At 47.4% G+C, this 27,469-nt stretch overlaps 1 protein-coding gene across 1 annotated transcript in view; it reads left to right on the forward strand.

The window, feature by feature from the left end:
• Positions 1-27,469, forward strand: part of LOC140187267 (rab11 family-interacting protein 4-like) — a 66,804-nt gene that overhangs the window by 24,989 nt on the left and 14,346 nt on the right. Inside the window, exons 9-11 of the mRNA XM_072242401.1 lie at positions 6,472-6,575; positions 13,947-14,087; positions 15,156-15,237. Coding sequence (XP_072098502.1) covers positions 6,472-6,575; positions 13,947-14,087; positions 15,156-15,237 — 327 coding nt within the window. The remainder of the gene's footprint in view (positions 1-6,471; positions 6,576-13,946; positions 14,088-15,155; positions 15,238-27,469) is intronic.

The following is a 27,469-nucleotide window of genomic DNA, read 5'->3' on the forward strand; positions in this document are numbered from 1 at the left end:
TAGACTCCCAGATAGAGAAGGCGTCTGGTGCTCCACTCAAAAGCTCTCATCTCCTCTGGCAGGGAGTCCACCTGCCACTGGCCTACTAAGAGTCCGGAACATTTTGCCCAGTTGATCCTGGCGGAGGATGCCGCCGAGAAAACACCTTGGCACTCGTGCATCCTCCGCAGGTCACAGGGGTCTGTCATCATGAGGAGTACATCATCGGCGTAGGCTGAGAGGACGACCTCCATGTCCGGTTCGCGCAGAACCAGACCTGTCAGCCTTCTCCGAAGAAGGCCGAGGAATGGCTCGACACAGATTGCATACAGTTGACCGGACATGTGGCACCCTTGACGCACTCCTCTTCGGAAGTGGATAGGTCCTGTCAATGATCCGTTAATCTTAACTAGGCACTCTGCGGCAGAGTACAGGAGCCGAACTCGGGCCACAAAGTGTGGTCCGAGCCCAAAAGCCTGCAGGGTGCCCACCAGGAAACTGTGGTCCACCCGGTCAAACGCCTTCTCCTGGTCAAGAGAAAGAAACGCTGCCGGGGTCCCAGTCTCCTGGAGTAGGTGGATCAGGTCCCGTACTAGGTGGACATTGTCCTGGATGGAGCGGCCCGGGACTGTATAAGATTGGTCAGGATGGACCACCTGTCCAATTACCGAACCCAGACGGTTGGCCATTGCCCGGGCGAAGATCTTGTAGTCCGCGCACAAGAGGGAGACTGGCCGCCAGTTCTTTAGCAGGCGGAGGTCTCCCTTCTTGGGCAGTAGGACCACAACAGCTCTTCGCCATGAGAGGGGCATTTCTCCGGTGGCTAGGCTCTCCCCTAGGACAAGGCTGTAATCATCCCCCAGGACATCCCAAAAAGCCTGATAAAACTCAACACTCAGTCCATCCAAACCAGGGGACTTGCCCCTCCGGAGTTGCCGAAAGGCAGTGGACAGCTCCTCCCGAGTCAGGGGGGCGTCCAGACGCACTTCGTCCTCTGGGCTGACCTTAGGCAAATCCTTCCAGACCTCATTACACGCCTCCGCATTTGACGGATCAGGCGAGAATAAGGACCGATAGAATGAACGAACTTCGTTGTTAATTCCATCAGGGTCCATGATGGAGGAGCCATCGGCAGCCAGCAGCTCCACTAGCTGCTTTTGAACTCCCCGCCACCTCTCCAACGAGTAGAAGAAGGGTGAGCCACGGTCCAAATCCTGCAGCATTTGGATCCGTGACCTCACGTACGCACCTCGGGACTGCTGAAGCTGCAGTTTCCTAAGTGCGTCCTTCTTCTCCTGGTATTCCTGCCACAGCTGCTGGTCTCCAGCGGTCGGACCGAGGCGGGACTCCAGGTCAAGCAACGCTCTCTCAAGCCGCTCAGCCTCAGAGCTCCGCCTCTTTGTCGACCCCCTAGTGTACTCCCGACATAAACACTGGATGTGGGCTTTGCCCACATCCCACCATAGCCATAGGGAGCAGAACTCTCTCCGCCTCTCCTTCCAGGAGACCCAGAACGCTCGGAACGAATCCCGGAATCGGCTGTCCTCCAGCAGCCGGTTGTTAAAATGCCAATACCCGGATCCCACCCGAGGGTGTAGTGGAATAAATTCCATCTACACAAGGTGATGATCCGAGCACGACACTGGCCGCATGGAGGATGCCGACACGCGGGAGAATTAGGCCCGAGAGATGTACAGGTGGTCTATCCTGGAACCCCCCTCTCTAGACCTTCTCGAGAAGGCGCTAGAGTTGGGGTGAAGATTCCGCCAGCTGTCCACCAAGTCAAAGGAGCCGACTAGCTCCTTTAACTTTCTTGCTGATGCTGGGTCGCGTTGGAGGCCCGAGCGGTCCTCCGCCTCGAGGGTGCAATTGAAGTCTCCCCCGAGGATGACGCAATCCCCAGGATCGATGGAGCTCAGCAGGGTGGACAGCTGGCAGAATAGGCGCGTCTGCATCACACCGCGCATGGGAGCATACACATTGATAAAATGCAATGGTACGCCATCCAGGCGCACAACCAGGTGGAGCAGACGGCCGGGCACAACGTCTTGGACTCTTTCAATTACTGGCTGGAAGGTCGGGGCCAACAGGATCGCCACCCCGCTAGAAATGGAGCTGAGGTGGCTCATGAAGACCCTGCCCCGCCACTCCAGGAGCCAAGCAGACTCGTCCCCAGGGATGGTATGGGTTTCCTGCAGGAAACTCACCGTATACCGCCCATCCCTGAAGACTGAGAGATTGTTATGCCTGCGAAGAGGACCCCTGCTGCCGTTTACATTGAGACTAGCTATGGTAAGCTTCATGGCGGGAGCACACTAGGCCTCAGCAGCTGTGCCCATTTCGGTGAGAGCGGAGGCGCCCTCCACCACACTGTCCGGAAAGAAAGCAAGGATACTTTTTGCCTTCCGGGCTCGAGCGGTACCAGCGACACCCTGTGACCCACCATCCCCCGTAGGAGCGAGGCTGCTTCTCCCTCTGATGTCCCTTACTAGGTAATCTAGCAAAGATTTTAGTTGCCGTCTGTCGTTCCTCGCCACCGCATTCCTCTTTCCCTTACCCTTTCGTCCGAGGATGACTCGCAGGGACCTCACCAGCCTCGGCATGCTGGGCCAGCGAAGCGAGGCTAGTTGAGGCCGGTGCTTGGCACCCTCAGAGGTGAGAATAAAATGCTTAATTTCCTCTACAGGTATCAATGGGGACTTCTCAGAAGGGGTGAGGATGTCCATTGTTTCACTATCGAAAGAGTCCCCCTCCAACCCGTCACTGCAGACAGAATCCCCATCGGCCTCCCCGCATGTTCCAATAGATGGCTGCGCTTGTGACCCATACACCTCGCTCTTACCTGCCCGCTCCACCGTCGCATCAGCCTCATCCACATTTGCGACAGTGGAGGGACAATCCCCAGGGACTCCCTGCAAGTCATTTATTGCTGGGGTCGACGTGCATAGAATATCGTCCTCCCCAGGGGGCAGGTATAGAGGGAAACCCGGCACCTTTGGTCCAAGGGATTCACAAGCCGCCTGGTGCTGAGAATGAGAGAGCTTTGTCTCGTCTCCTCTTACACTATTCGGTACACTGGCCTCCAGAGAGGCGCTGACTTGTAGGTCCTGGGTGGAGGCTCCAGGTTGCCTCATTTGTGCAATCAGGGCTATCACAAGCTTTTTGCACAACCACACCATCTACCCCAGGACTGGTGGCTACATCTGGGGACTCAGGTTTAGAACCAACCCCTACCCGGATTCCCACCCCTTCCTGGGACTCCCCCGCATCTACATCCCCTGCCCTCTTGCGGGAACGTTCCCTTCTCCTCTTCACGCCGGAGGAGCACACAGGTGCAGGCTTCACCGATGGGGCGGCGCTTTCTGTTTCCATCGCCCCGTCTGCTTGCGCACCTCCCCGAGCCCCACGCTCCACTTCAGGCGAAATGGGCGTGAGCTCTGCGGCCTCAAAGGCCCGCTTCTTACTGTGTTTGGATTTCCCCTTTGCCTTCTTACTCCGCACAGACTCCACCCCGTCCCCCACCTGAACCACAGGGAGAGGAGCAGGGACCGACCCAACCGTAGGAGTAGGGACAGGGGTAGCGGTAGGGGCAGGGTGAGGGGCTGGGGCAGGATCACGGGTGGGGGCAGGGTCAGATGCAGGCGCAGACGCAAGCGCAGTAGTAGGATCAGGGCCAGAGGTAGCTGGGGCACTGGTGCCCGAAGTGGGCTCCCTCGGGTTCCGGGCGGCAGGACAGTCCCTCCGAAAGTGCCCCACCTCCCTGCACGCATGGCACCGTGGGCGCTCGGAGCTCCAGTACACCTGATAATCTACTCCCTCGTGCCGGACAGTAAACCGGCCCTCAACATCGTCCTCCCTTTCCAGCTGCATGAATACCTGACGCCGGAAAGAGATTACGGAGCGGAGGGTGCGTCTCTTAAATTTATGTCGGATGGCAGTGATCTCCGACCTTACTTGCCCTAAACGGGCCACTGGGGGAAGCAAGTCCTCATTTGGAATGAAAGGCTTAACATGCCCAAACACGATACGTTGCGTGGGGGCCGTCACCAGCTCCATAGGTAAAAAGATGTCTACCGTGACTCCCCTGCTTAGGGCCTGGTGCACTAGCTCTTCATTCGCCAGATAGAACACCGCATTTCCGAACTCCTTCTCGGTGGCCAGAATACCACCTTTCCCCACAAGGTCCTCCATTGCCTCCGTACACTTTTCTAGTGCCATTCCAGGGCGCAAAATACATTGCACCCCACGTTCCACCTTCACCGACCGAAACAGGGCGTTGTCCGTGGCCGGGGAGGCAGCCGCCCTTGCGTAACTCCCCAAAGGCCCGCGACTCCCTGGAGACCGGTCTGGCATGCTGGCGCTCTTTCCAGTCCGAGAATCCTATAGTGGTGCCGGTTAGAAGTCCTGGAACGAGTCGAATAACTGGCCGGGAAAGTTTGCAGTCGACAGTTCCTCGCTGGCTCGGCGTCAGGAAAGGCTCCGTCGGACTTGCAGAGACCCAGGCCGGGAGAGGCCGAAACGTCCTTCCAGATGCTCCGGCACCGACACAGGACGGAAATCAGGAAAACAATGGAGGAGGAACGTTGCCCCGATGTCAATGGGGGGGAATGACGGCGTTTGCCTCCGGTTTTGGAGCGAACTGGCTTCCCGGCGAGTTGCCAGCGGCCGCAGCTGGGAGCTACGCAGTTAGTAGCCGCCAACAAACCTAGCCCAAACCGGCAGTAAAACTGCACACCGAGCTTCCACACCAGCGCCGTCACTCACTCAGTTGTCCAAGAGACTTTTAGAGCCACCTCCAAAGTATTCCACGAACTTTATCCAGTAGTTTTGCCTCGATTTCTCCCAGCTCAGTCAGCACAGCTCCTCTCTGTGTCTGACCCCGGGAGTGTGTGATGGGACACTGTGGAGGGAGCTTCACTCTGTGTCTGACCGATGGAGTGTTTGATGGGAAGGTGTAGAGGGAGTTTCTCTCTGTGTCTGACCCCGGGAGTGTGTGATGGGACAGTGTGGAGGGAGCTTCACTCTGTGTCTGACCGATGGAGTGTTTGATGGGAAGGTGTAGAGGGAGTTTCTCTCTGTGTCTGACTCCGGGAGTGTGTGACTGGACAGTGTGGAGGGAGATTCTATCTGTGTCTGACCCTGGGTGTGTGTGATGGGAAGGTGTAGAGTGAGCTTCACTCTGTGTCTGACACAGGGAGTGTGTGATCGGATGGTGTGGAGAGAGCTTCACTCTGTGTCTGACCCCCGGTGTATGTGTTGGGACGGTGTGGAGGGAGCTTCACTCTGTCTGATCCTGGGAGTGTGTGATGGGACAGTGTAGAGGGAGTTTCACTCTGTGCCTGACCCTGGGAGTGTGTGATGGGACGGTTTAGAGGGAGGTGTGGAAGAGGCTTCACTCTGTGGCTGACCCTGGGAGTGTGTGATGGGACGGTGTGGAGAGAGCTTCACTCTGTGTCTGACTCCGGGAGTGTGTGAAGGGACAGTGTGGAGGGAGCTTCACTCTGTGTCTGACCTGGGAGTGTGTGATGGGACGCTGCAGAGGGAGTTTCTCTCTGTGTCTGACCCCGGGTGTGTGTGATGGGACGGTGTGGAGGGAGATTCTCTTTTTGTCTGACCCTGGGAGTGTGTGATGGGACAGTGTGGAAGGAGCTGCACTCTGTCTGACCCTGGGAGTGTGTGATGGGACGATGATGATAGAGTTTCACTCTATCTGACCCCGGGAGTGTGTGATGGGACGGTGTGGAAGGAGCTTCACTCTGCGTCTGTCCCTTGGGGTGTGTGATTGGACAATGTGGAGGGAGCTTCACTCTGTGTCTGACCCTGGGAGTGTGTGATGGGACAATGTGGAGGGAGATTCACTCTGTGTCTGACCCTGGCAGTGTGTGATGGGATGGTGTAGAGGGAGTTTCCCTCTATGTCTGACCCTGGGAGTGTGTGATGGGATGATGTGGAGGGAGATTCTCTGTGTGTCTGACCCTGGCAGTGTGTGATGGGAGAGTGTGGAGGGAGCTTCACTCTGTCTGAGCCTAGGAGTGTGTGATGGGACGGCGTGGAGGGAGTTTCATTCTCTGTCTGACGCCAGGAGTGTGTGATGGTATGGTATGGAAGGAGCTTCACTCTGTGTCTGACCCTCGGAGTGTGTGATTGGACAGTGTGGAGGGAGCTTCACTCTGTGTCTGGCCCTGGGAGTGTGTGATGTGACAATGTAGAGGGAGTTTCACTCTGTGTCTGACCCTGGGAGTGTGTGATGGGACAGTGTGGAGGTAGTTTCATTCTGTGTCTGACCCCAGGAGTGTGTGATGGGACGGTGTGGAGGGAGTTTCACTCTGTGTCTGGCCCTGGGAGTGTGTGATGGGACAGTGTAGAGGGAGCTTCACTCTGTTGTCTGACTCAGGGAGTGTGTGATGGGATGGTGTGGAGAGAGCTTCACTCTGTGTCTGACTCCAGGAGCGTGTAATGGGACAATACACTGAACTGGGTTTTCTTTGTCAGGTGTGTTACCTGGAGAGGAAGGTTTCGGAGCTGGAGAATGAACGAATCATTAAGGGCGACCAGAAGAGTAAACTGAAACAGGAGAATGTTCACCTGGTCCACAGGTAATGTCCTAAATGAGGGTCGAGGGAACCAAAGGGTCAAGGGGTCCCGTTGGAATTGCTGGAACTGGAGGAAGGGGTGAGGGTCCTAGAGAGAGTGTGTGTGTGCAGTGGTGAGTGTTGGAGCTGAATCATGGACCACCTACAGTGGACAACTGAAAGCCCTGGAATGATACCACCAAAGAGCCTTCTGAAAGACTTTGAGGATCACCTGGACAGAGAGATGCACTGATATCAGCGTACAGGAGGAGGCCAACATGGACAGCAACTCCACCATGATAAAGCAACACCATCTCTGATGGATAGGCCATGTCTTCCAGATGCCTAACTCGCATCTCCCCAAACAGATCCTTCACTCCCTGTTGAAGGGAGGTCAGCGAGCCTCCGGTGGGCACAGGTAATAACTTCTACAGATGCATAATGGAGAGTATATTGACTGGTTGCATGAATTTACATGAACCCAACAGCCACAGATACTGAACCATAGCTCAGGTGATATCGCAGGAAATGATACCGTGCTGTTGATCCTGTTGTTAAACTGAACAGTGTGAGGTGTTTGTGTGTAGCAGCTACAACCCAACCCATGGAACACATCAGATCCTGGAACCAGAACCACTCGGCCCTTTGAACCTTTCCCACCATTCAACGTAATCATGGCTGATGAGCCCCTGGACTGAACTCCTTGTCTGTGCCATTTCCCCCGGATTTTCTACAATTACATTTCATCCCTTTCTCAAATAAATAATAATATTTTTAAAAGCACATAGCACCTCTACTTCCTTTGAAGTTTGTAAAGATTCAATATGAAATCTAAAACTTTGACCAACTGCTACTTTAGATACATGTTGGAGAGTATATTGACGGGCTGCATCACAGCCTGGCATGGGAACACCTATATCAGGGTTTCCCAATTAGCTTTCCACAGGGGCCAAATTATGTCAAGTATGCCAAGCCAAGGGCCAAAACGTCCAGGGTTTTTTTCATTGCGCCAGTAAGTTGCGTTATGGGCAGATGTTGTTGTTGCTGCTATTACCATAACTACTATTATTATTATTGTTATTAGTAGTAGTAGTAATAATTTAGGCCTGGGATTCTCAAAGTCTGTGTTGTGGGTCACACAAGAAGAAAAGTGCACTCTTGAAACAAAGTAAGTCCAAAACCAACCAACCATTTAATTATGACTCTAGCTATCTCAACTGTCAGCTGTCACATTTAGAACTCATCTGGGACTTAAAATACATGCACACGCACACAGACACACACGCACATACACATGCACACAGACACACGCACACACACACACGCACACACACTGTAAACATGGTAGTCTTCACCACTTCTCTTCCACACAGATTTAGTAGTACTGCCTTTTCCACTGTTTCTGTTCTCTCACTTAATCTATTTGTTCTTTTTAATTAAGCTATGTAGCATTTGAAGTATGAAGTGCAGTTATAAATGAAATTACCAGGATTATTGTTGTTGTAATATTATTATACCACAATAAGATTGACAAATGGACAAAAGTAAATTGATTCACTCACCAATCAGTGAGAGAAGTGACAGTGACGGGATGAGACAATCCTTCCGATGTTAGGCCTGTATTCTGCTGTGGCAATCCTGAAGCACTGGCCAAGATGTGCATTGGAGAGTCTGTTTCTGTCCTGGTTCTTGATAAAGTTCATTGAAGAAAACGATGACTCACATTTGTACGTGGAGGGGAACAGTGTGAGTAGGAGCATTGCAATAGCTCTCGTGTTTTTGAATTGAGCTCGGGGAACCACGTTGAGCCAAAAGTCACTCACCCCAACGTCCTTGTGTTGTGCTTTGAGCAAATCAGATGTTCCCATTTCCAAGACCTCCAGCTGAAGAGTTGCCTCATCTATGAAAGGCACCAGCCTTTTGGCCTCTGTAGCCCACTGGCCGTCAGCCAAAACGGAGAACGGCTGTCTCAGGAAGAGGAGGATGTCACCTGAGAGTTTAGGGGAGCTTTCAAATCGTTTCCTGAATTTTTCTGCCAGGCTCGTCACGAAGTCCTTCATCACTGGATCCTCCCGCATTTCGTTCTTCTCGCAACGCTCCCGCAGACGCAGACATCCCACCTCTCCCGGAAGTTCTGGGAGTCTCCCGCATATTGATAACGGCTCCCTGATGCCCGCATATATACAATATCCTGGAAATCAATTTTTTGAGAGGGGGTACAGGGGTTTTTTATAGAATATGATGAATAAACAGGAATAGGATACTAGGATGGTCAAAGATGGGAGGGTGAAGTGTAGGTTTGTGTGTGTGTGTGTGTGTGTGTGTGAGAGAGAGAGAGAGAGAGATTGGGTGAAGGGATTTAGAATGTATGTCTAGTGCACATTCTGGAGCAGAGGGTGGCGGTAATGCACCATTAAGCTGGATGCCAACCGCGGTAAAACAAGATACAGACAGACAGAATTTTTTGAGAGCGAGCGCGAGAGCAAGAGACAGAGGGAGAGAGAGAGAGAGAGAGGGAGAGAGAGAGAGAGAGAGAGAGAACAAGCGAGAGAGCGCGCGCCATGGGAGAGTGTTCCAAAAAAGAAAATATGAAATGTACGTCACCCCAGACTACACTAAAATGTACCCCTGCCTAATAGGGGTCAAAATAATGACAGTGTTGCTCGCTGCACTGTTTGCAACAGTGACTTTTCTATTGCCCATGGTGGGTTAAGACTGTAAAAGACATGTTGAGGTGAGTTTAACAGGTGTCATTCGTTCATTAGCATAGCTAATGTTATTTAAACCAGCTGGCTAGTTGCTAAGGAGCTACTCTATTGCAGACATCCCACCTCTCCTGGAAATTGATGGTGCTACCTCCCTGAAATGAGGTTTTGCAGGGTGGGATGTTTGTCCCGTGAATGTCTCTACCCAAAAGGATCAGCTTTGACCGGAAAGCTTCAATCGCCTCATACATGTCCGCAACAGTGTGGTTGTTGCCTTGTAATTGCAGATTAAGTTGATTTAGACGCTCTACGGGGGCGTAGGTCAGGTGTACGGTGTGGGATGAGGTTTAAATCAATTAGAGCAGCACGCGTTTCATTTACACGTTATGACAGGTGCGATCACGATCACGTAAGTGCCAATGGGTCGGCGCGGTCCGGACCTGGCTCGCGGTCCGCCTATTCGGGTTGTCTGACCTATACCCTTGAATGGAAAATCCTACAAAACGTAGTGGTGAGAGCCCACTCGATCGCAGATAAAGTACTCCCCACCGCTGAGCACATCTACACGGCAGGAAACCCCCCACCATCAGGCCAAACTCTCTTCTCGCTGCTGCCATCAGAAAGAAGCAACAGGAGCCTCAGGACTCACAGCACTGTGTTCAGGAACAGTTATTACCCTCAACCATCAGGCTCCTGAAGCAAAGGGGGATAACTTCGCTCAACTTCACTAACTCCATCGCTGAAATGTTCCTACAACCAATGGACACACTTTCAAGGACTCTAGTCAGGCGGAAGAAGGCAACATACATGAGGGTTAGGAAGCAAGGATCAGATGGGTCTATTGAAGAATATAGGGTAACAAGAAAGGAGCTTAAGAAGGGGCTGAGATGAGCAAGAAGGGGGCATGAGAAGGCCTTGGCAAGTAGGGTAAAGGAAAACCCCAAGGCATTCTTCAATTATGTGAAAAACAAAAGGATGACAGGAGTGAAGGTAGGACCAATTAGAGATAAAGGTGGGAAGATGTGCCTGGAGGCTGTGGAAGTGAGTGAGGTCCTCAATGAATACTTCTCTTCGGTATTCACCAATGAGAGGGAACTTGATGATGGTGAGGACAATATGAGTGAGGTTGATGTTCTGGAGCATGTTGATATTAAGGGAGAGGAGGTGTTGGAGTTGTTAAAAAACATTAGGATGGATAAATCCCCGGGGCCTGACGGAATATTCCCCAGGCTGCTCCACGAGGCGAAGGAAGAGATTGCTGAGCCTCTGGCTGGGATCCTTATGTCCTCGTTGTCCACGGGAATGGTACCGGAGGATTGGAGGGAGGCGAGTGTTGTCCCCTTGTTCAAAAAAGTTAGTAGGGATAGTCTGGGTAATTATAGACCAGTGAGCCTTGTTGTAACATGGATGAAATCACCAGAGAGACAGAGTCACTGGTAGATACAAAGCAGCTTCTTTATTCGACACAAGAAGGTACAGCAGGCATCATACTGACGGAGACGCTTTCGGTAGAAGGGTCTGCTAGCCCAGTGTGGGATCGATATTTATATACTAAACACAAAGGCAATCACTACTTAAAAAGTTATAGACAATGCATAGACAATGCTCCCTATTGAAGTTACATACGAAATATCACATCACCTAACTCCATCCTTTCCTTTTGACGCCAACATGTCTGGGTTGGTATCTACAGCCTTTAGGAATGCAATTAAATCCACAATACATTTATTTGGTATTTCCCATGCTAACATAGAAGACAATTAATATTTATAATGTATAGATAATACTGTCTTCGAAACTACAGCATCAGGTCAAACTACGGCGCCAGAAGCATCTGGTATTCACACCGTTTTAGGAAGCGCATTGTTGTGGACTCAGTCCACAGTACTTTGTCAAAAGGTCAAAAAGAAGTCTGGTGGCCAAATTCATTTGTGTAAACAAATCATCTATCCAGAAAAACTCACTCTAACAAGCCTTACGTCTGTGGTTGGAAAGCTGTTGGAAAAGATTCTTAGAGATAGGATCTATGGGCATTCAGAGAATCATGGTCTGATCAGGGACAGTCAACATGGCTTTGTGAAGGGCAGATCATGTCTAACAAGCCTGATAGAGTTCTTTGAGGAGGTGACCAGGCATATGGATGAGGGTAGTGCAGTGGATGTGATCTATATGGATTTTAGTAAGGCATTTGACAATGTTCCACACGGTAGGCTTATTCAGAAAGTCAGAAGGCATGGGATCCAGGGAGGTTTGGCCAGGTGGATTCAGAATTGGCTTGCCTGCAGAAGGCAGATGGTCGTGGTGGAGGGAGTACATTCGGATTGGAGGGTTGTGACTAGTGGTGTCCCACAAGGACCTCTACTTTTCATGATTTTTATTAACGACCTGGATGTGGAGTAGAAGGGTGGGTTGGCAAGTTTGAAGACGACACAAAAGTTGGTGGTGCTGTGAATAGTGTAGAGGATTGTCACAGATTGCAAAGAGACATTGACCGGATGAAGAAGTGGGCTGAGAAGTGATGGATGGAGTTCAATCCGGAGAAGCGTGAGGTGGTACACTTTGGAAGGACAAACTCCAAGGCAGAGTACAAAGTAAATGGCAGGATACTTGGTAGTGTGGAGGGGCAGAGGGATCTGGGGGTACATGTCCACAGATCCCTGAAAGTTGCCTCACAGGTAGATAGGGTAGTTAAGAAAGTTTATGGGGTGTTAGCTTTCATAAGTTGAGGGACAGAGTTTAAGAGTTGTGAGGTAATGATGCAGCTCTATAAAACTGGTTAGGCCACACTTGGAGTATTGTGTCCAGTTCTGGTCGCCTCACTATAGGAAGGATGTGGAAGCATTGGAAAGGGTACAGAGGAGATTTACCAGGATGCTGCCTGGTTTAGAGAGTATGGATTATGACCAGAGATTAAGGGAGTTAGGGCTTTACTCTCTGGAGAGAAGGAGGATGAGGGGAGACCTGATAGAGGTATACAAGATATTAAGAGGAATAGATAGAGTGGACAGCCAGCGCCTCTTCCCCAGAGCACCACTGCTCAATACAAGAGGACATGGCTTTAAGGTAAGGGGTGGGAAGTTCAAGGGGGATATTAGAGGAAGGTTTTTTACTCAGAGAGTGGTTGGTGCGTGGAATGCACTGCCTGAGTCAGTGGTGGAGGCAGATACACCAGTGAAGTTTAAGAGACTACTAGACAGGTATATGGAGGAATTTAAAGTGGGGGGGTTATATGGGAGGCAGGGTTTGAGGGTCGGCACAACATTGTGGGCCAAAGGGCCTGTAATGTTCTGTACTATTCTATGCTCTATGTCATGTTCTCAATATTTATTGCTTATTTATTATTATCAGTTTGTGTTTTTAATACATGCATAATTCATTGTCTTTTACACATTGGTTGTTTGTCTGTCTTGAGAGTGGCATTTCACTGATTCTATTGTATTCCTTTCTGTCTTGGCCGCAAGAAAATGAATCTCAGTGTTGTATATAGTAACATACATGTACTTTGATAATGAATTTACTTTGAACATCAAAATGATCCTGAAGAAACTCAAGCTTACATGTAAAAACTGGGAAGATATTGCACTCGCTAGATGGACCTGGAGAAAATCTGTTCAAGAGGGAGCTGCGCTACACGAGAGCGCCCCCTGCTGACCGCTGAGAATGAGTGGCAGCGGTGAATGGAGACACTGAGCAACTGGACACTTCAGCTGCTAACCGCAGCCACCACTCACTCTTGTCCACACTGTAGCCTCTCCGGCCAACGGACGATCTCTTCGGAGGGCATCATAATCGGCTTGGGTGATCACGTTGCTACAGGGTGATGGGTGGGGCTAGATCAGTGGGTGCAGACAAGCCTTGAGTCTCATGTTGGCCCTCACAGGGTGGGAATGGGTATGAGGGGTGTGCGGTGGATGAGAGCAGTAGGGATGGTCCGAACTCCAGTCTCTGCAGGGTGGGGAGGGGGCAGAGTGGTGGGGTTTGGGGTACAGGTGGGTGTGGTGTGTGATCGGGCCGCATTGTCTGACCCAACACCCCCATAGGGTGTGGTGTGAAGTTTTGTGTGTGTGGTGCAGAGTATGACGAAGAGTCAGGGGTTGTGTGGAATTTGGGGTGTGAAGGTCAGACTACATATCTGACCGCCCCCTGCAGGGTGCGAATGTATTTGAGAGTGTGTTTGTGTCCATCCGTGTGTGACTGTGTCTGTGTGTGAGTGTGAGTGTGTGACTGTGTCTGTGTGTGTGTTGTGTGTGAGTGTGTGTGTCTGTATGTGTGTGTCAGTGTGAGTGTGTGAGTATGTGTGTGCATCTGTGTGTGTGTGTCTGTGTGTTGTGAGTGTGTGTATCTGTGAGTGTGTGTCAGTGTGAGAGTGTGTGTCTGTGTGTGTATGTGTGTGCATGTCTGAGTGTGTGTCCGTGTTGTGTCTGTGTGTGTGTGAGTGTGTGTCTGTGTTGTGTCTGTGTGTGAGTGTATGTGTCTGTGTGTTGTATCTGTGTGTGTGTGTGTGTGGGGCAAGGGTCAGTCTGTCTGTGTGTGGGGGGTAAGGGTCAGTGTGTGTGGGGTAAGCGTCAGTCTGTCTCTCTGTGTCTGACCCTGCCCTCACCGATACAGGGTGTGTATCTGTGTGTGTGGGGTAAGGGTCAGTCAGTCTGTGTGTCTGTGTCTGTGTCTGACCCTGCCCTCACCCATACAGGGTACATGCAATGGAGGAGCAGCTGCGGGAACAGGAGAGCCGGGCGCAAGAGGAACTGCAGCAGGAACTGCGACGACAGCGACAGCTGCTCAGCCGACTCGAGCGTCAGAAGGAGGAGGAGATCCTCACCCTCAACTCCAGGTTCATCTGAGCCTCCTCCCCTCCAGAGCACACCCCTCCCCACTGAGCATCACCAAACACCCCCTCCCCAATGACCGTCCCCAAATACCCCCACTGACCGTCCCCAAACACTCCCCACTGACCATCACCAAACAACCCCAATGACCGTCCCCAAACACCCCAACTGACCATCCCCAAACACCCCAACTGACCATCCCCAAACACTCCCACTGACCGTCCCCAAACACCCCCACTGACCGTCCCCAAACACCCCCACTGACCGTCCCCAAACACTCCCCACTGACCGTCCCCAAGCGCTCCCACTGACCGTCCCCAAACACTCCCAATGACCATCCCCAAACACCCCCACTGACCGTCCCCAAACACTCCCCACTGACTGTCATCAAACATCCCCCACCGACCACCCCACCCCCTCACCTGGGCCGGTGATAACGTGCCCGTCCCATCACCTGGGCCGGTGGTAACGTGCCCGTCCCCTCACCCGGCCCGGTGGTAACGTGCCCATCCCCCCTCACCCGGCCCGGTGGTAATGTGCCCGTCCCTCCCCTCACCCCCTCACCCGGCCCAGTGGTAATGTGCCCGTTCCCCCCCTCACCCCTCACCCAGCCTGCTGGTAATGTGCCTGTCCCCCCTCACCCCTCACCCCTCACCCGGCCCGGCGGTAACGTGCCTGTCCCCCCTCACCCCTCATCCGGCCCGGCGGTAACGTGCCTGTCCCCCCTCACCCCTCACCCGGCCCGGTGATAACGTGCCCGTCCCCCCCTCACCCCCTCACCCGGCCCGTTGGTAACGTGCCTGTCCCCTCACCCCCTCACCCGGCCCGGTGGTAACGTGCCTGTCCCCTCACCCCCTCACCCTGCTCGGTGGTAATGTGCCCGTCCCCTCACTCCCTCACCCGGCCCGGTGGTAAAGTGCCTGTCCCCTCACCCCACCCGGTGGTAACGTGCCCATCCCCTCACCTGACCCGGTGGTAACGTGCCCGTCCCCTCACCCCGCCCGGTGATAATGTGCCCGTCCCCCCCTCACCCCGCTCGGTGGTAACGTGCCCATCCCCTCTTTCTTTTTCAGGGCCCAGCAGCTCGAGGAGGAGTCACAGCAGCTGAGACAGACAGCCAGCCGGCTGAAGACCCAAACCCAGCGGCTTGACCAGGTGAGGGGTAGGGGAGAGGGGTGGGGGTGGGAGATGAGGGGGGCGGGGTAGGGGCTCGTTTTTAACCTTCTCTGCTGGGACAGTAGGGATGCAGGGCTGGATAGTGAAATGCTTCTCTTGCAGGATGTGAGAGAGCAGGGAGACCTCTAGTGTCCCTGACGATTACAACTGCGAGGAGTACACCCAGCCGCAGCTTCTAACAATCCGCGTTAAGGAGTTGGAGCTGGAGCTGGAACTGGGTGAACTCTGGATCATTTTGGAGGCTGAAAGGGTGATAGATAAGACATATCAAGAGGTACTTATACCCAAGGTGCAGGTCACAGGAGACTGGGTGACAGTCAGGAAGGGGAAAGGGGTTAAGGAGCCAGTGCAGAGTACCCTGTGGCCATCCCCCTCAACAACAGGAATATCACTTTCGATGCTGTCGGGAGGGGGGGGCCGGTGGTGATCGAACAGGAAAGTCACAGTGGTCAGGTCTGGCACTGAGGCTGCCTCTGTGACTCAGAAGAGAAGAGGGAAGAAGAGGCACGCTGTGGTGACGGGATTTATTAGTGAGGGGAATGGACGGGAGGTTCTGTGGGTGAGAATGAAATTCCCGGATGGTACATTGCCTCTTGGGTGCCAGGGTCTGGGATATCTCAGATCGAGTCCTCAGCATTCTTAAGTGGGAGGGTGAACAGCCAGAAGTCGTGGTCCATGTAGGTACCAATGACATGGGTAGGACGAGTGACAAGGTTCTGCATAGGGGTTGCAGGGAGTTAGGTGATAAGTTAAAGGGCAGGACCTCTAGGATTGTGATCTCAGGGTTACTACCCGTGCCACGTGATTATGAGGCCAGAACTCGGAAGATTATACATTTTAATACATGGCTAAGGAGTTGGTGTAGGAGGGAGGGCATAAGATTTTTTAGATCACTGGGCTCTCTTCCAGGGAAGGTGGGACTTGTACAGAAGGGACAGTTTGTACCTGGCCTGGACGGGGACTAATATCCTAGTGGGAAGGTTTCTAATGCTGCACAGTGGGGTTTAATCTAGAGTTGCAGGGGGATGGGAACCCGAGTGCCAGAACAGTTAGTGGAGAGGTTGTGGAGGCAGATGTTGGTAAAACCTCAGACAAAGTCAGGAATCAAAAGGTTGAGCATGGTGCGACTAGTGTCCTGAGCTGCCTGTCTTTCAATGTAGGAAATATCGTAGGAAAGGTGGATAATAGTGCTGAAGATGAGGTAGCTGGTTTACAAACAGAGGCAATGTGTAGTGAGGAGAGGCAGTTGAAAGGGCAAACTTGCAGTCAACAGGATGAGATGCAATGTGAAAGGCAGACAAAATCAAAAAGGGTGAACACTGGACTGAAGGTGATGTATTTGAATGTGTGCAGTGTACAGAATAAGGTAGTTGAACTTGCAGCACAGTTACAGATTGGCAGGTGTGATGTTGTAGGCATCACTGAATCATGGCTGAAAGGTTATAGCTGGGAGCTTAATGTCCAATTAAGGATACACATTGAATCGAAAGGACTGACAGGAAGGCAGAGGGGGTGGCATTGCTCTGTTGGTAAAAAAATGAAATCAAATCATTAGAAAGAGCTAAGAAACAGCAAGGGTAAAAAGACCCTGATGGGATTAGTATACAGACCCCCAAACAGTTGTAAGGATTTGGCCTATAAATTACAAAGGGAGATAGAAAATGCATGCCAAAAGGGCAATGTTACAATAGTCATGGGGGATTTCAATATGCAGGTAGATTGGGAAGATCAGGGTGTGCTGGATTCCAGGAGAGGGTATTTCTAGAGTGCTAAAGAGATGGCTTTTTAGAGCAGTTCATGGTTGAGTCCAAGTGATCATAATATGTTCAAATTCACCCTGAAATTTGAGAAGGGGAAGCAAATTCAGATGTATCAGTATTACAGTGGAGTAAAGGGAATTACATAGGCATGAGAAGAGTTGGTCAGAATTGACTGGAAGAAAACACTGGCAGGGATGACGGCAGAGCAGCAATGGCAAGAATTTCTTGAAGCAACTTGGAAGGTACAGAATAAATATATATATATATATATATATATATATATATATATATATATATATCCTTTAAAAGTATTAACCCCCCCCACCCCTTGGAAGTTTTCATGTTTTATTGTCTTACAACACTGATTCACAATAGATTTAATTTAGCTTTTTTGACACTGATCAACAGGAAGGACTCTTTTGTATCAAAGTGTAAACAAATTTCTACAAATTGGTTTAAATTTATTACAATTACTAAATATAAAATAATTGATTGCATAATTACTCACCCTCTTCAAGTCTGTACTTAGTAAGTGCAACTTTGGCAACAATGACAGCCTTGAGTCTGTGTGGATAGGGGAGTGGCTTTTCATGGATTCAATTGTATTTCTTTCTTTCTTGGCCCCAAGAAAATGAATCTCAGGGTTGTATATAGTAACATACATGTACTTTGATAATGAATTTACTTTGAACATCAAAATGATCCTGAAGAAACTCAAGCTTACATGTAAAAACTGGGAAGACATTGCACTCAATACATACACCTGGAGGAAATCTGTTCAAGAGGGAGCTGCGCTACACGAGAGCGCCCCCTGCTGTACTGCAGAGAACAAACGGCAGCGGTGAATGGAGACACTGAGCAACTGGACACTTCAATTTTTTTCAAACACAAAATATTCTGCAGATGCTGGGTCAAAGCAACACTCACAACAAGCTGGAGGAACTCAACAGGTCGGGCAGCATCCGTGGAAATGATCAGTCAACGTTTCGGGCCGGAACCTTTCATCAGGACTGTTTTTCCCTGTTCTTCTTTATAAAATTGCTTGAGTTCTGTCAGATTGCATGGGGATCATGAGTGAACAACCCTTTTCAAATCCAGCCACAAATTCTCAATTGGATTGGGAACTGGACTCTGACTTGGCCGTTTCAGCACACTAACTTTGTTGTTTTTCAGCCATTCCTGTGTAGTTTTGGCTTTGTGTTTGGGGTCCTTGTCTTGCTGGAAAACAGATATTCTCTCCCAAGTTGCAGTTCTCTTGCAGACTGTGTCAGGTTTTCCTCCAGGATTTCCCTGTATTTTGCTGCATTCATTTTACCCTCTACCTTCACAAGCCTTCCAGGACCTGCTGCAGTGAAGCATCCCCACAGTATGATGCAGCCACCACCACACTTCACAGTAGGGATGGTGTGTTTTTGATGTCGTGCAGTGTTTAGTCTGATAGTCAAAAAGCTCAGTTTTGGTTTTATCAGACCATAGAACCCTCTTCCACCTTTTTGTAGAGTTGCTTGGAATGTTCTTTTGTCTTCATGGTGCAGTTTTTGCTAGGATACTGACTCACCCACCATTGGAACTTCTTCTTCTTCTCTGTCTTGTTTTACAGTGGTTGGCACCCAGCTTAATGGTGCATTACTGCCACCTTCTGTTCCAGAGTGTGCAATAGGCTTACATTCTAAATCCCTTTACCCAATCACACACACACGTACCCTAACCTGCATTTTATCCTCCCATCTTTGGCCACCCAATTACCCTATTCCTGTTTATCCGTTATATCCTATAAAAAAAACCCTGTACCCCTTAAGAAAGCTAAAAATACCCTGACCTGTGTTCTCTCACCTATGCCCAGCAACCCTTTTAATGTGACTGCCTGCACCCCCAATTCTCTTAGATTAATTCTCATCATCTCTCTCTGTATCCCATACTTTCTGCAACTCAGAACTACATGTTCTACTGACTCCTCTTCCTGACATTCCTCACACAATCCTGTCTGGTGTTTCCCTAGTATTTTCAATGTTTTGTTTAATGCACAGTGCCCCAGCCTTAACCTAGTCCACACAGTTTCCTCTCTTCTGTATCTACTACCTACCCTAGTACCTGCAACACTCCTTTGTATTTGATATCAATGCCTCCCTTTCCCCTCCCTGTCCCATCTTTCTTGCCATATTTGGTTGATTTTTTCCCAGATTACACCCTTAACCTCTGCTTTACTGATACTAATGTACATTTCTATATTTTCTTTTTTTAATGCCCTCTTTGCCAACTCATCCACCCTCTCATTCCCCTTCACCCCTACATGTGCTGGAACCCATAGAAATTTTACCTGACCTCCCTGATTTGTAATTCTTGTAAATGACTGAAGGACTTCATAAAGTACACCTTGCCAACTGTTTGTGTGAAAAGACTTTAAACTTGCTAGAACTGAGGATGAATCTGAGCATATAACACTTTGACTTGTCTAGCTTTCTCCACCCATCGCAACGCAACCAACACTGCCAGCATCTCCACTGTATACACCCCTAACTTATTAGATGTTCTTCTGCTGATTCCAAATTCTTTTGCTGGTATAGCCACCCCAAACCCTGTCACTCCTGTTTCAGGTTCCTTAGCACCATCCGTATAAATCTGAGTATAATGACTATACTTTTCCATCACATGACAGTTAAATGCACTTACCAAATCAGTTTTATTCTTTCCAAATCTTTTTATTGTGTGTATATAAATATATAAGAAAAATAACATGAGTACATCGAAGTAACAACACTTACAATGCCTCAAAAAAACCCATCATCTTAAAGATTGATAACAAAATTTTGTGATAACAAAAAAAACCTACTGAGCAAAAAAGTGAGAAAAAAAAGAGAACCCATTAGATGTACAACCTCGGAGCCATGCGTCATACAAAAAGCTTCTAAAAGTAAACATCAAACCGCCAGCAAGAAAAGAAAATATACTAAGAGAATTTACAATTAGATCGTGGAAAAATTATATCAATTAACTCAAATGATAATAACGAGCAAATGAGCTCCATCTTTTCTCAAAATCAAATAAAGGTTCAAAGGTTCGACTTCTAATTTTCTCCAAACTAAGACATAGCATCACTTGAGAGAACCATTGTGACAAAGTGGGAGCTGATGTATCCTTCCACGTCAACAAATGGCCCTCCTAGCTATCAATGTAACAAATGCAATAACACGTTGCTCAGACACACAAATACCATGAATATTTTGAGGAACTATTCCAAAAAGCACAGTTAATTTATTAGGTTGTAAATTAATTTTAAGTGCTTTAGAAATTGTTGAGAAAACCGACTTCCAGAACTGTTCCAATATAGAACAAGACCAAAACATATGTGTCAGTGTAGCTATCTCAGTTTTACATCTATCACAATGACTATCAACATTAGGAAAGATTTCAGAAAGTCTCTCCTTTGTCAAATGATAATGATGTACAATTTTAAATTGAATCAATGAATAGCTAGCACAAATTGAAGAAGAGTTAACCAACTTCAATATCAGCATCCAATCCTCCCTCATAAAAGTCAAATTAAGTTCCTTTTCCCAATCCTGTTTAATCTTAGACAAAGGACGCTTATCCCATTGTAATAATAAATTATAAATTCTTCCAATAGAACCCTTAATCAAAGGATTCATACTCATAATAGTATCTAACAGGTCAGCCTCCAATATGTAAGGGAAATTACTTAAATATTTTTGTAAAAAATGTCTAACTTGAAGGTATTGCAGAAAGTGTGAATATGAAAGAGAATATTTATCAGTTAATTGTTCAAAGGACATCAATCTATCTTTAAATAAATCCAAAAAAGAATTAATACCTTTATTTTTCCAAAGTAGAAAAATTTGATCACTCAAAGAAGGCTTAAAAAAGTAATTTCGGTAAATTACACTACAAAGTTTAAATTTTTTAAGATTAAAAGAATTGCGGAACTGGAGCCAAATTTGTAAAGAATACTTAATCACAGGATATAAGTTTAAATTAACAACTTTACCTAATTGCATAGGTAAAGGAGCCCCCAATAACGAAGTTAAATAAAACTGTTTTACAACTTTTAGTTCCAGATCTGCCCAAATTGACTGATCAGTCTTATCAACCCAGTATGACCAAAAAGACATATATCGCAGATTAACAGCCCAATAATACATTCTAAAATTAGGCAAAGCAAGACCTCCATCCTTTTTCAATTTTTGTAAATGACATTTACTAATTCTTGGTCTTTTATTATTCCAAATAAAAGATAAAATAATAGAATCAATCCGATCAAAAAACTTCCTAGTCAAAAAAACAGGAATATTCTGAAATAAATATAAAAATTTCGGTAGAATCATCATTTTAACTATATGAATATGACCAACAAGTGAAAATGTAAGTGGACTCCAACTACTAAATAAATACTTCACAGAGTCTACTAAGGGAACAAAATTAGCTTCATAAAGATCCTTATATTATTTAGTAATTACAATACCTAAATATCTAAAAGAGTCTGAAACTTTAAAAGGAGTATTATCATATATAGAAACAGAATCATTTAAAGGAAATAATTCACTTTTACTAAAATTAATTTTATATCCTGAAAAACCTCCAAATTCATTAAATAATTTTAGCAGGGCAGGAATGGATTCGTCAGGGTTAGATATATAAACCAATAAATCATCAGCATAAAGAGGGACCTTATGCATGGTCTCATTCACAAATATCCCGTGGATATTTTTAGCCTCACGAAGAGCAATAGCAAGGGGTTCTAATATTAAATTAAACAACAAAGGACTTAATGGACAGCCTTGCCTTGTCCCCCGTGAAAGCTGAAAAAAAAGGAGACCTACAATTGTTAGTAACAGCAGTAGCAATAGGGGCTTTATATATCATTTTAATCCAATTATTAAAATTAACACCAAAGCCAAATTTCTCTAAAACATTGAATAAATATTTCCATTCGACTCGGTCAAACGCTTTTTCAGCATCCAAAGATACAACACATCGTGGAATTTTAGAAGAGGATGAATATATAATATTAAGTAGTCTCCGAACATTTGAAAAGGAATAACGAACCTTTATAAAGCCTGTTTGATCTTTACAAATAATTTTACCCAAAATATTCTCCAACCGATTGACCATTATCTTTGACAAAATCTTAGCGTCAACATTCAGTAATGAAATTGGTCTATATGAAGCACAGTCAGTGGGATCTTTCTCTTTTTTAAGAATTAAAGAAATAGAAGCCTCATAAAAAGTAGAGGTTAAGTCACCTTTCACAAAAGAATCCTTAAACATTTCCAACATATACGGAGAGAGCAACTTTCCAAATTTTTTATAAAATTCTACGGGATAGCCATCAAGTCCTGGGGACTTACCAGATTGCATTGAAAAAATAGCTTTATGAATTTCGGCTTCAGTAATTTGAGCATCGAGAATCTTTTGATCCTCAGCCGAGATTTTAGGAAAAACAATCTTTCGTAAAAAAGCATTCATTTTAGAGGAATCTAACAGACATTGAGATTTATATAGCTCAGCATAAAAGTCTTGAAAAATCTTATTAATTTCCTCATATTCCTGAGCTAAGGTACCATCTTTCCTATGAATTTTCATGATTTGCCTTTTGACTGCAGCCATTTTTAATTGAGATGCGAGCAGTTTATTATTTTTATCTCCAGACATATAAAATTGGCTCTTTAACTTAAGCAAATAACCTTCAATGGGATGAGTTAATAACAGGTTATATTGTGATTGAAGTTCCACCCTTTATTTAAATAAATCAGTATTGGGGGAAATTGCATAAATATTATCTAAGTCTTTAATTTGTTTTGAAATTCTATCTAATCCTCTTCCCCCACCAATACTCTGCAATCCCATCTCCTTCAGATCCTATCGTCAGCTCCTGGGTCCTCAGAGGCTCCATCTTCCTCTCACCCCAACCTTCCCCTCTCCATTGACACCCCCAGCCTCCCCCCGCCCCCCTCTGATCCCAGCTCTCATCCGTGCCGGGTCTTTACCATCCCCTCCGACCTTCAACTGTCGGAGGCAGAACGCTCTGTCCTCAGTAAGGGCCTCACCTTTGTCCCCCTTCGCCCACACTTCAGCGAGTTCCGTGTTCGCCATGATGTGGAATTTTTCTTCCGCCGTCTCCGTCTCCGAGCCTACTTCTTCGGCAAGGACTCTTCCACCCCCACCGATGACCCCTTCTCCCGTCTTCAACCCTCCTCTTCTTCATGGACACCCCGCTCTGGTCTTCTGCCTGCTCTGGATCTCTTTATTGCTAACTGCCGACGGGACATCAACCGTCTCGACTTCACCACACCTTGTTCCCATTCCAACCTCACTCCTTCGGAACGCTCTGCTCTCCACTCCCTCCGCACTAATCCTAACCTTATTATTAAACCCGCCGATAAGGGGGGTGCTGTTGTAGTCTGGCGTACTGACCTCTATCTTGCCGAGGCACAGCGACAACTCGCGGATACCTCCTCTTATTTACCCCTCGATCGTGACCCCACTAAGGAGCACCGGGCCATTGTCTCCCACACCATCACCGACTTTATCCTTTCAGGGGATCTCCCATCCACTGCTACCAACCTTATAGTTCCCACACCTCGCACTTCCCGTTTCTACCTCCTACCCAAGAACCACAAACCTGCCTGTCCTGGCCGACCTATTGTGTCAGCTTGCTCCTGCCCCACCGAACTCGACACGGTTTTATCTCCCCTTGTTCAATCCCTTCCTACCCATGTTCGTGACACTTCTCACGCTCTGAAACTTTTCGATGATTTTAAGTTCCCTGGCCCCCACCGCTTTATTTTCACCATGGATGTCCAGTCCCTATATACTTCCATCCCCCATCAGGAAGGTCTGAAAGCTCTACGCTTCTTTTTGGATTCCAGACCTAATCAGTTCCCCTCTACCACCACTCTGCTCCGTCTAGCGGAATGAGTCCTTACTCTTAATAATTTCTCCTTTGGCTCCTCCCACTTCCTCCAAACTAAAGGTGTAGCTGTGGGCACCCGTATGGGTCCCAGCTATGCCTGCCTTTTTGTTGGCTTTGTGGAACAATCTATGTTCCGTGCCTATTCTGGTATCTGTCCCCCACTTTTCCTTCGCTACATCGACGACTGCATTGGCGCTGCTTCCTGCACGCATGCAGAGCTCGTTGACTTTATTAACTTTGCCTCCAACTTTCACCCTGCCCTCAAATTTACCTGGTCCATTTACGACACCTCCCTCCCCTTTCTAGATCTTTCTGTCTCTGTCTCTGGAGACAGCTTATCCACTGATGTCTACTATAAGCCTACTGACTCTCACAGCTATCTAGACTATTCCTCTTCTCACCCTGTCTCTTGCAAAAACGCCATCCTCTTCTCGCAATTCCTCCGTCTCCGCCGCATCTGCTCTCAGGATGAGGCTTTTCATTCTAGGATGAGGGAGATGTCTTCTTTTTTTTAAAGAAAGGGGCTTCCCTTCCTCCACTATCAACTCTGCTCTTAAACGCATCTCCCCCATTTCACGTACCTCTGCTCTCACTCCATCCTCCCGCCACCCCACTAGGAATAGGGTTCCCCTGGTCCTCACCTACCACCCCACCAGCCTCCGGGTCCAACATATTATTCTCCGTAACTTCCGCCACCTCCAACAGGATCCCACCACTAAGCACATCTTTCCCTCCCCCCCCACTCTGCATTCCGCAGGGATCGCTCCCTACGCAACTCCCTTGTCCATTCGTCCCCCCCATCCCTCCCCACTGATCTCCCTCCTGGCACTTATCCGTGTAAGCGGAACAAGTGCTACACATGCCCTTACACTTCCTCCCTTACCACCATTCAGGGCCCCAAACAGTCCTTCCAGGTGAGGCAACACTTCACCTGTGAGTCGACTGGGGTGATATACTGTGTCTGGTGCTCCCGATGTGGCCTTTTATATATTGGCGAGACCCGACGCAGACTGGGAGACCGCTTTGCTGAACATCTACGCTCTGTCCACCAGAGAAAGCAGGACCTCCCAGTGGCCACACATTTTAATTCCACACCCCATTCCCATTCTGACATGTCTATCCACGGCCTCCTCTACTGTAAAGATGAAGCCACACTCAGGTTGGAGGAACAACACCTTATATTCCGTCTGGGTAGCCTCCAACCTGATGGCATGAACATCGACTTCTCTAACTTCCGCTAATGCCCCACCTCCCCCTCGTACCCCATCTGTTATTTATTTTTATACACACATTCTTTCTCTCACTCTCCTTTTTCTCCCTGTCCCTCTGAATATACCCTTGCCCATCCTCTGGGTCCCCCCCCCTACCGCCCCTTGTCTTTCTTCCCGGACCTCCTGTCCCATGATCTTCTCGTGTCCCTTTTGCCTTTCACCTGTCCAGCTCTTGGCTCCATCCCTCCCCCTCCTGTCTTCTCCTATCATTTCGGATCTCCCCCTCCCCCTTCCACTTTCAAATCTCTTACTAACCCTTCCTTCAGTTAGTCTTGACGAAGGGTCTCGGCCTGAAACGTCGACTGCACCTCTTCCTAGAGATGCTGCCTGGCCTGCTGCATTCACCAGCAACTTTTATGTGTGTTGCTTTAATTCTGCTTTAGTTTGTTTTTTAAGTTTAGCTGAATAAGAAATAATCTGACCGCGTAAAAATGCTTTAAATATATCCCATATAACTAACTTAGACATACCCCCTATATCATTAAAAAGAAAAAAAATCCTTTATCTGGGTTTCAATGAAAATGACAAAGTCAGAGTTTTGCAATAATGTCTGAGACATGCGCCAAGGTGGGCGGGAAAGAGTGACATCATCAAATTCAAAAGACAAACTCAGAGGTGCATGATCAGATATAGCAATAGCATCATACTGGCAGGTTTTAACATTAGGCAAGAAGCGGGGATCGATTGTAATATAATCGATCCTCGAATATTTTTTATAAACGTGTGAGAAGAAGAAGTATTCTCTGTTGTCGGGATGAAGATACCTCCATAAATCAATCAACCCAAAATCAATCAAAAAGGAATTAATAAATGACACGGATTGATTTGGAAGTCATTGATTGGTTGAGCTCTTATCAATCATAGGATTTAAACAACAATTAAAATCCCCACCCATTATGGGCATATATTCATTTAAGTCAGGCAGTAAAGCGAATACCTTTTTAAAAAAGGGATCATCTAAGTTAGGACCATACAAATTAACCAAAACAACTTTTCTATTACAGATTGTTCCTTTAACAATTAAAAATCTACCATTAGAATCTGATTCAATATCCTCTTGAATAAATATATTGGGTTTAATGAAAATAGACACACCTTTTGTTTTACTCTGAGAAGTAGAGTGGAATTGCAAACCATTCCACCATCTAAAAAATCTGTTTTGATCTCCTGCCCTGATATGTGTCTCTTAACCAAAAATTATAACAGGTTGGAATCGGTTAATAACTTTAAAAGTCTTCTTTCATTTAATAGGATGATTCCAACCACATACATTCCAATTTATTATATTAATCCGTTTGAACAACATACTATAATTTCATTCTACTTTATACAGGCACAAAGCACATACCAATACAGGATGATCAAAGATGGTGGTGATGAAGAATACAACCAAATAAAAAACACGCATGCTCCGGAACCACCCAATGGGGAAAAAACGAACTCTAAACCCACCCACCCACACCCGGAAACCCGAAAAAGGCTAGTGATCTATGATAGAATTCAAAGCTGCTGACTGCTCCGTCTGTGTTTTCTTTCCCTCCCCCCAGTTAGTAAAAAAGTAGAGTGACCTTGTGAGAAAGACAATAAAGTCTCAGGAAAAAAAGGTATTTACATTCCATCGACTGATAAACAAGAAAGAACCAAAATAATAATATTATCTCTTAGAGAGAAAAACCAGCGCCATGTTTAAGTTTAATATTAATTCCCTAAAAAAGCTTTAACTTCAGTTATAAAATGTTATAATAGAACAGAAAAATATGTAAAAAGCCCTATTAGTAGGAAAAACTGCCAATTAGGTACGAAGTATTAAATTAAAGGAACAAATCACCTTATCTTCTTCCCTCAGTCATAAAATGTCCAGAGATCATTTGAGCAGAGATACTTAAACCATAAATCTTTCCAAAGGAAAACCAATAATATGCAATAAAAAATAACTCCCCGTGTTCTTTAATTAGTCTGTCGATGAAATATACAAGTGACCTTCATAAATCTTCTTTCCAAAATGCGAATAATATAGAAATAGCCAAACAGCCTTTCAGACGGATCATTCAACAGCGGTGTCGGTGACAGCGGCAGGCAAAGCCTGAACAAAATCCAGTGCAGCTTTTGGATCAAAAAAGGTATGAGGAGGAGAATTAGGAGGGAAAATCTTAAGTTTTGTCGGATACCTCAGAGACGGGAAAAGATTCTTATCATATGCTTGTTTCATTACCAGGGCAAATTTTGATCTTTGTTCCATTATCTCTCTTGGA

This window comes from Mobula birostris, chromosome 24 (genome assembly GCF_030028105.1).
Source record: "Mobula birostris isolate sMobBir1 chromosome 24, sMobBir1.hap1, whole genome shotgun sequence".
Lineage (NCBI taxonomy): Eukaryota > Metazoa > Chordata > Chondrichthyes > Myliobatiformes > Myliobatidae > Mobula > Mobula birostris.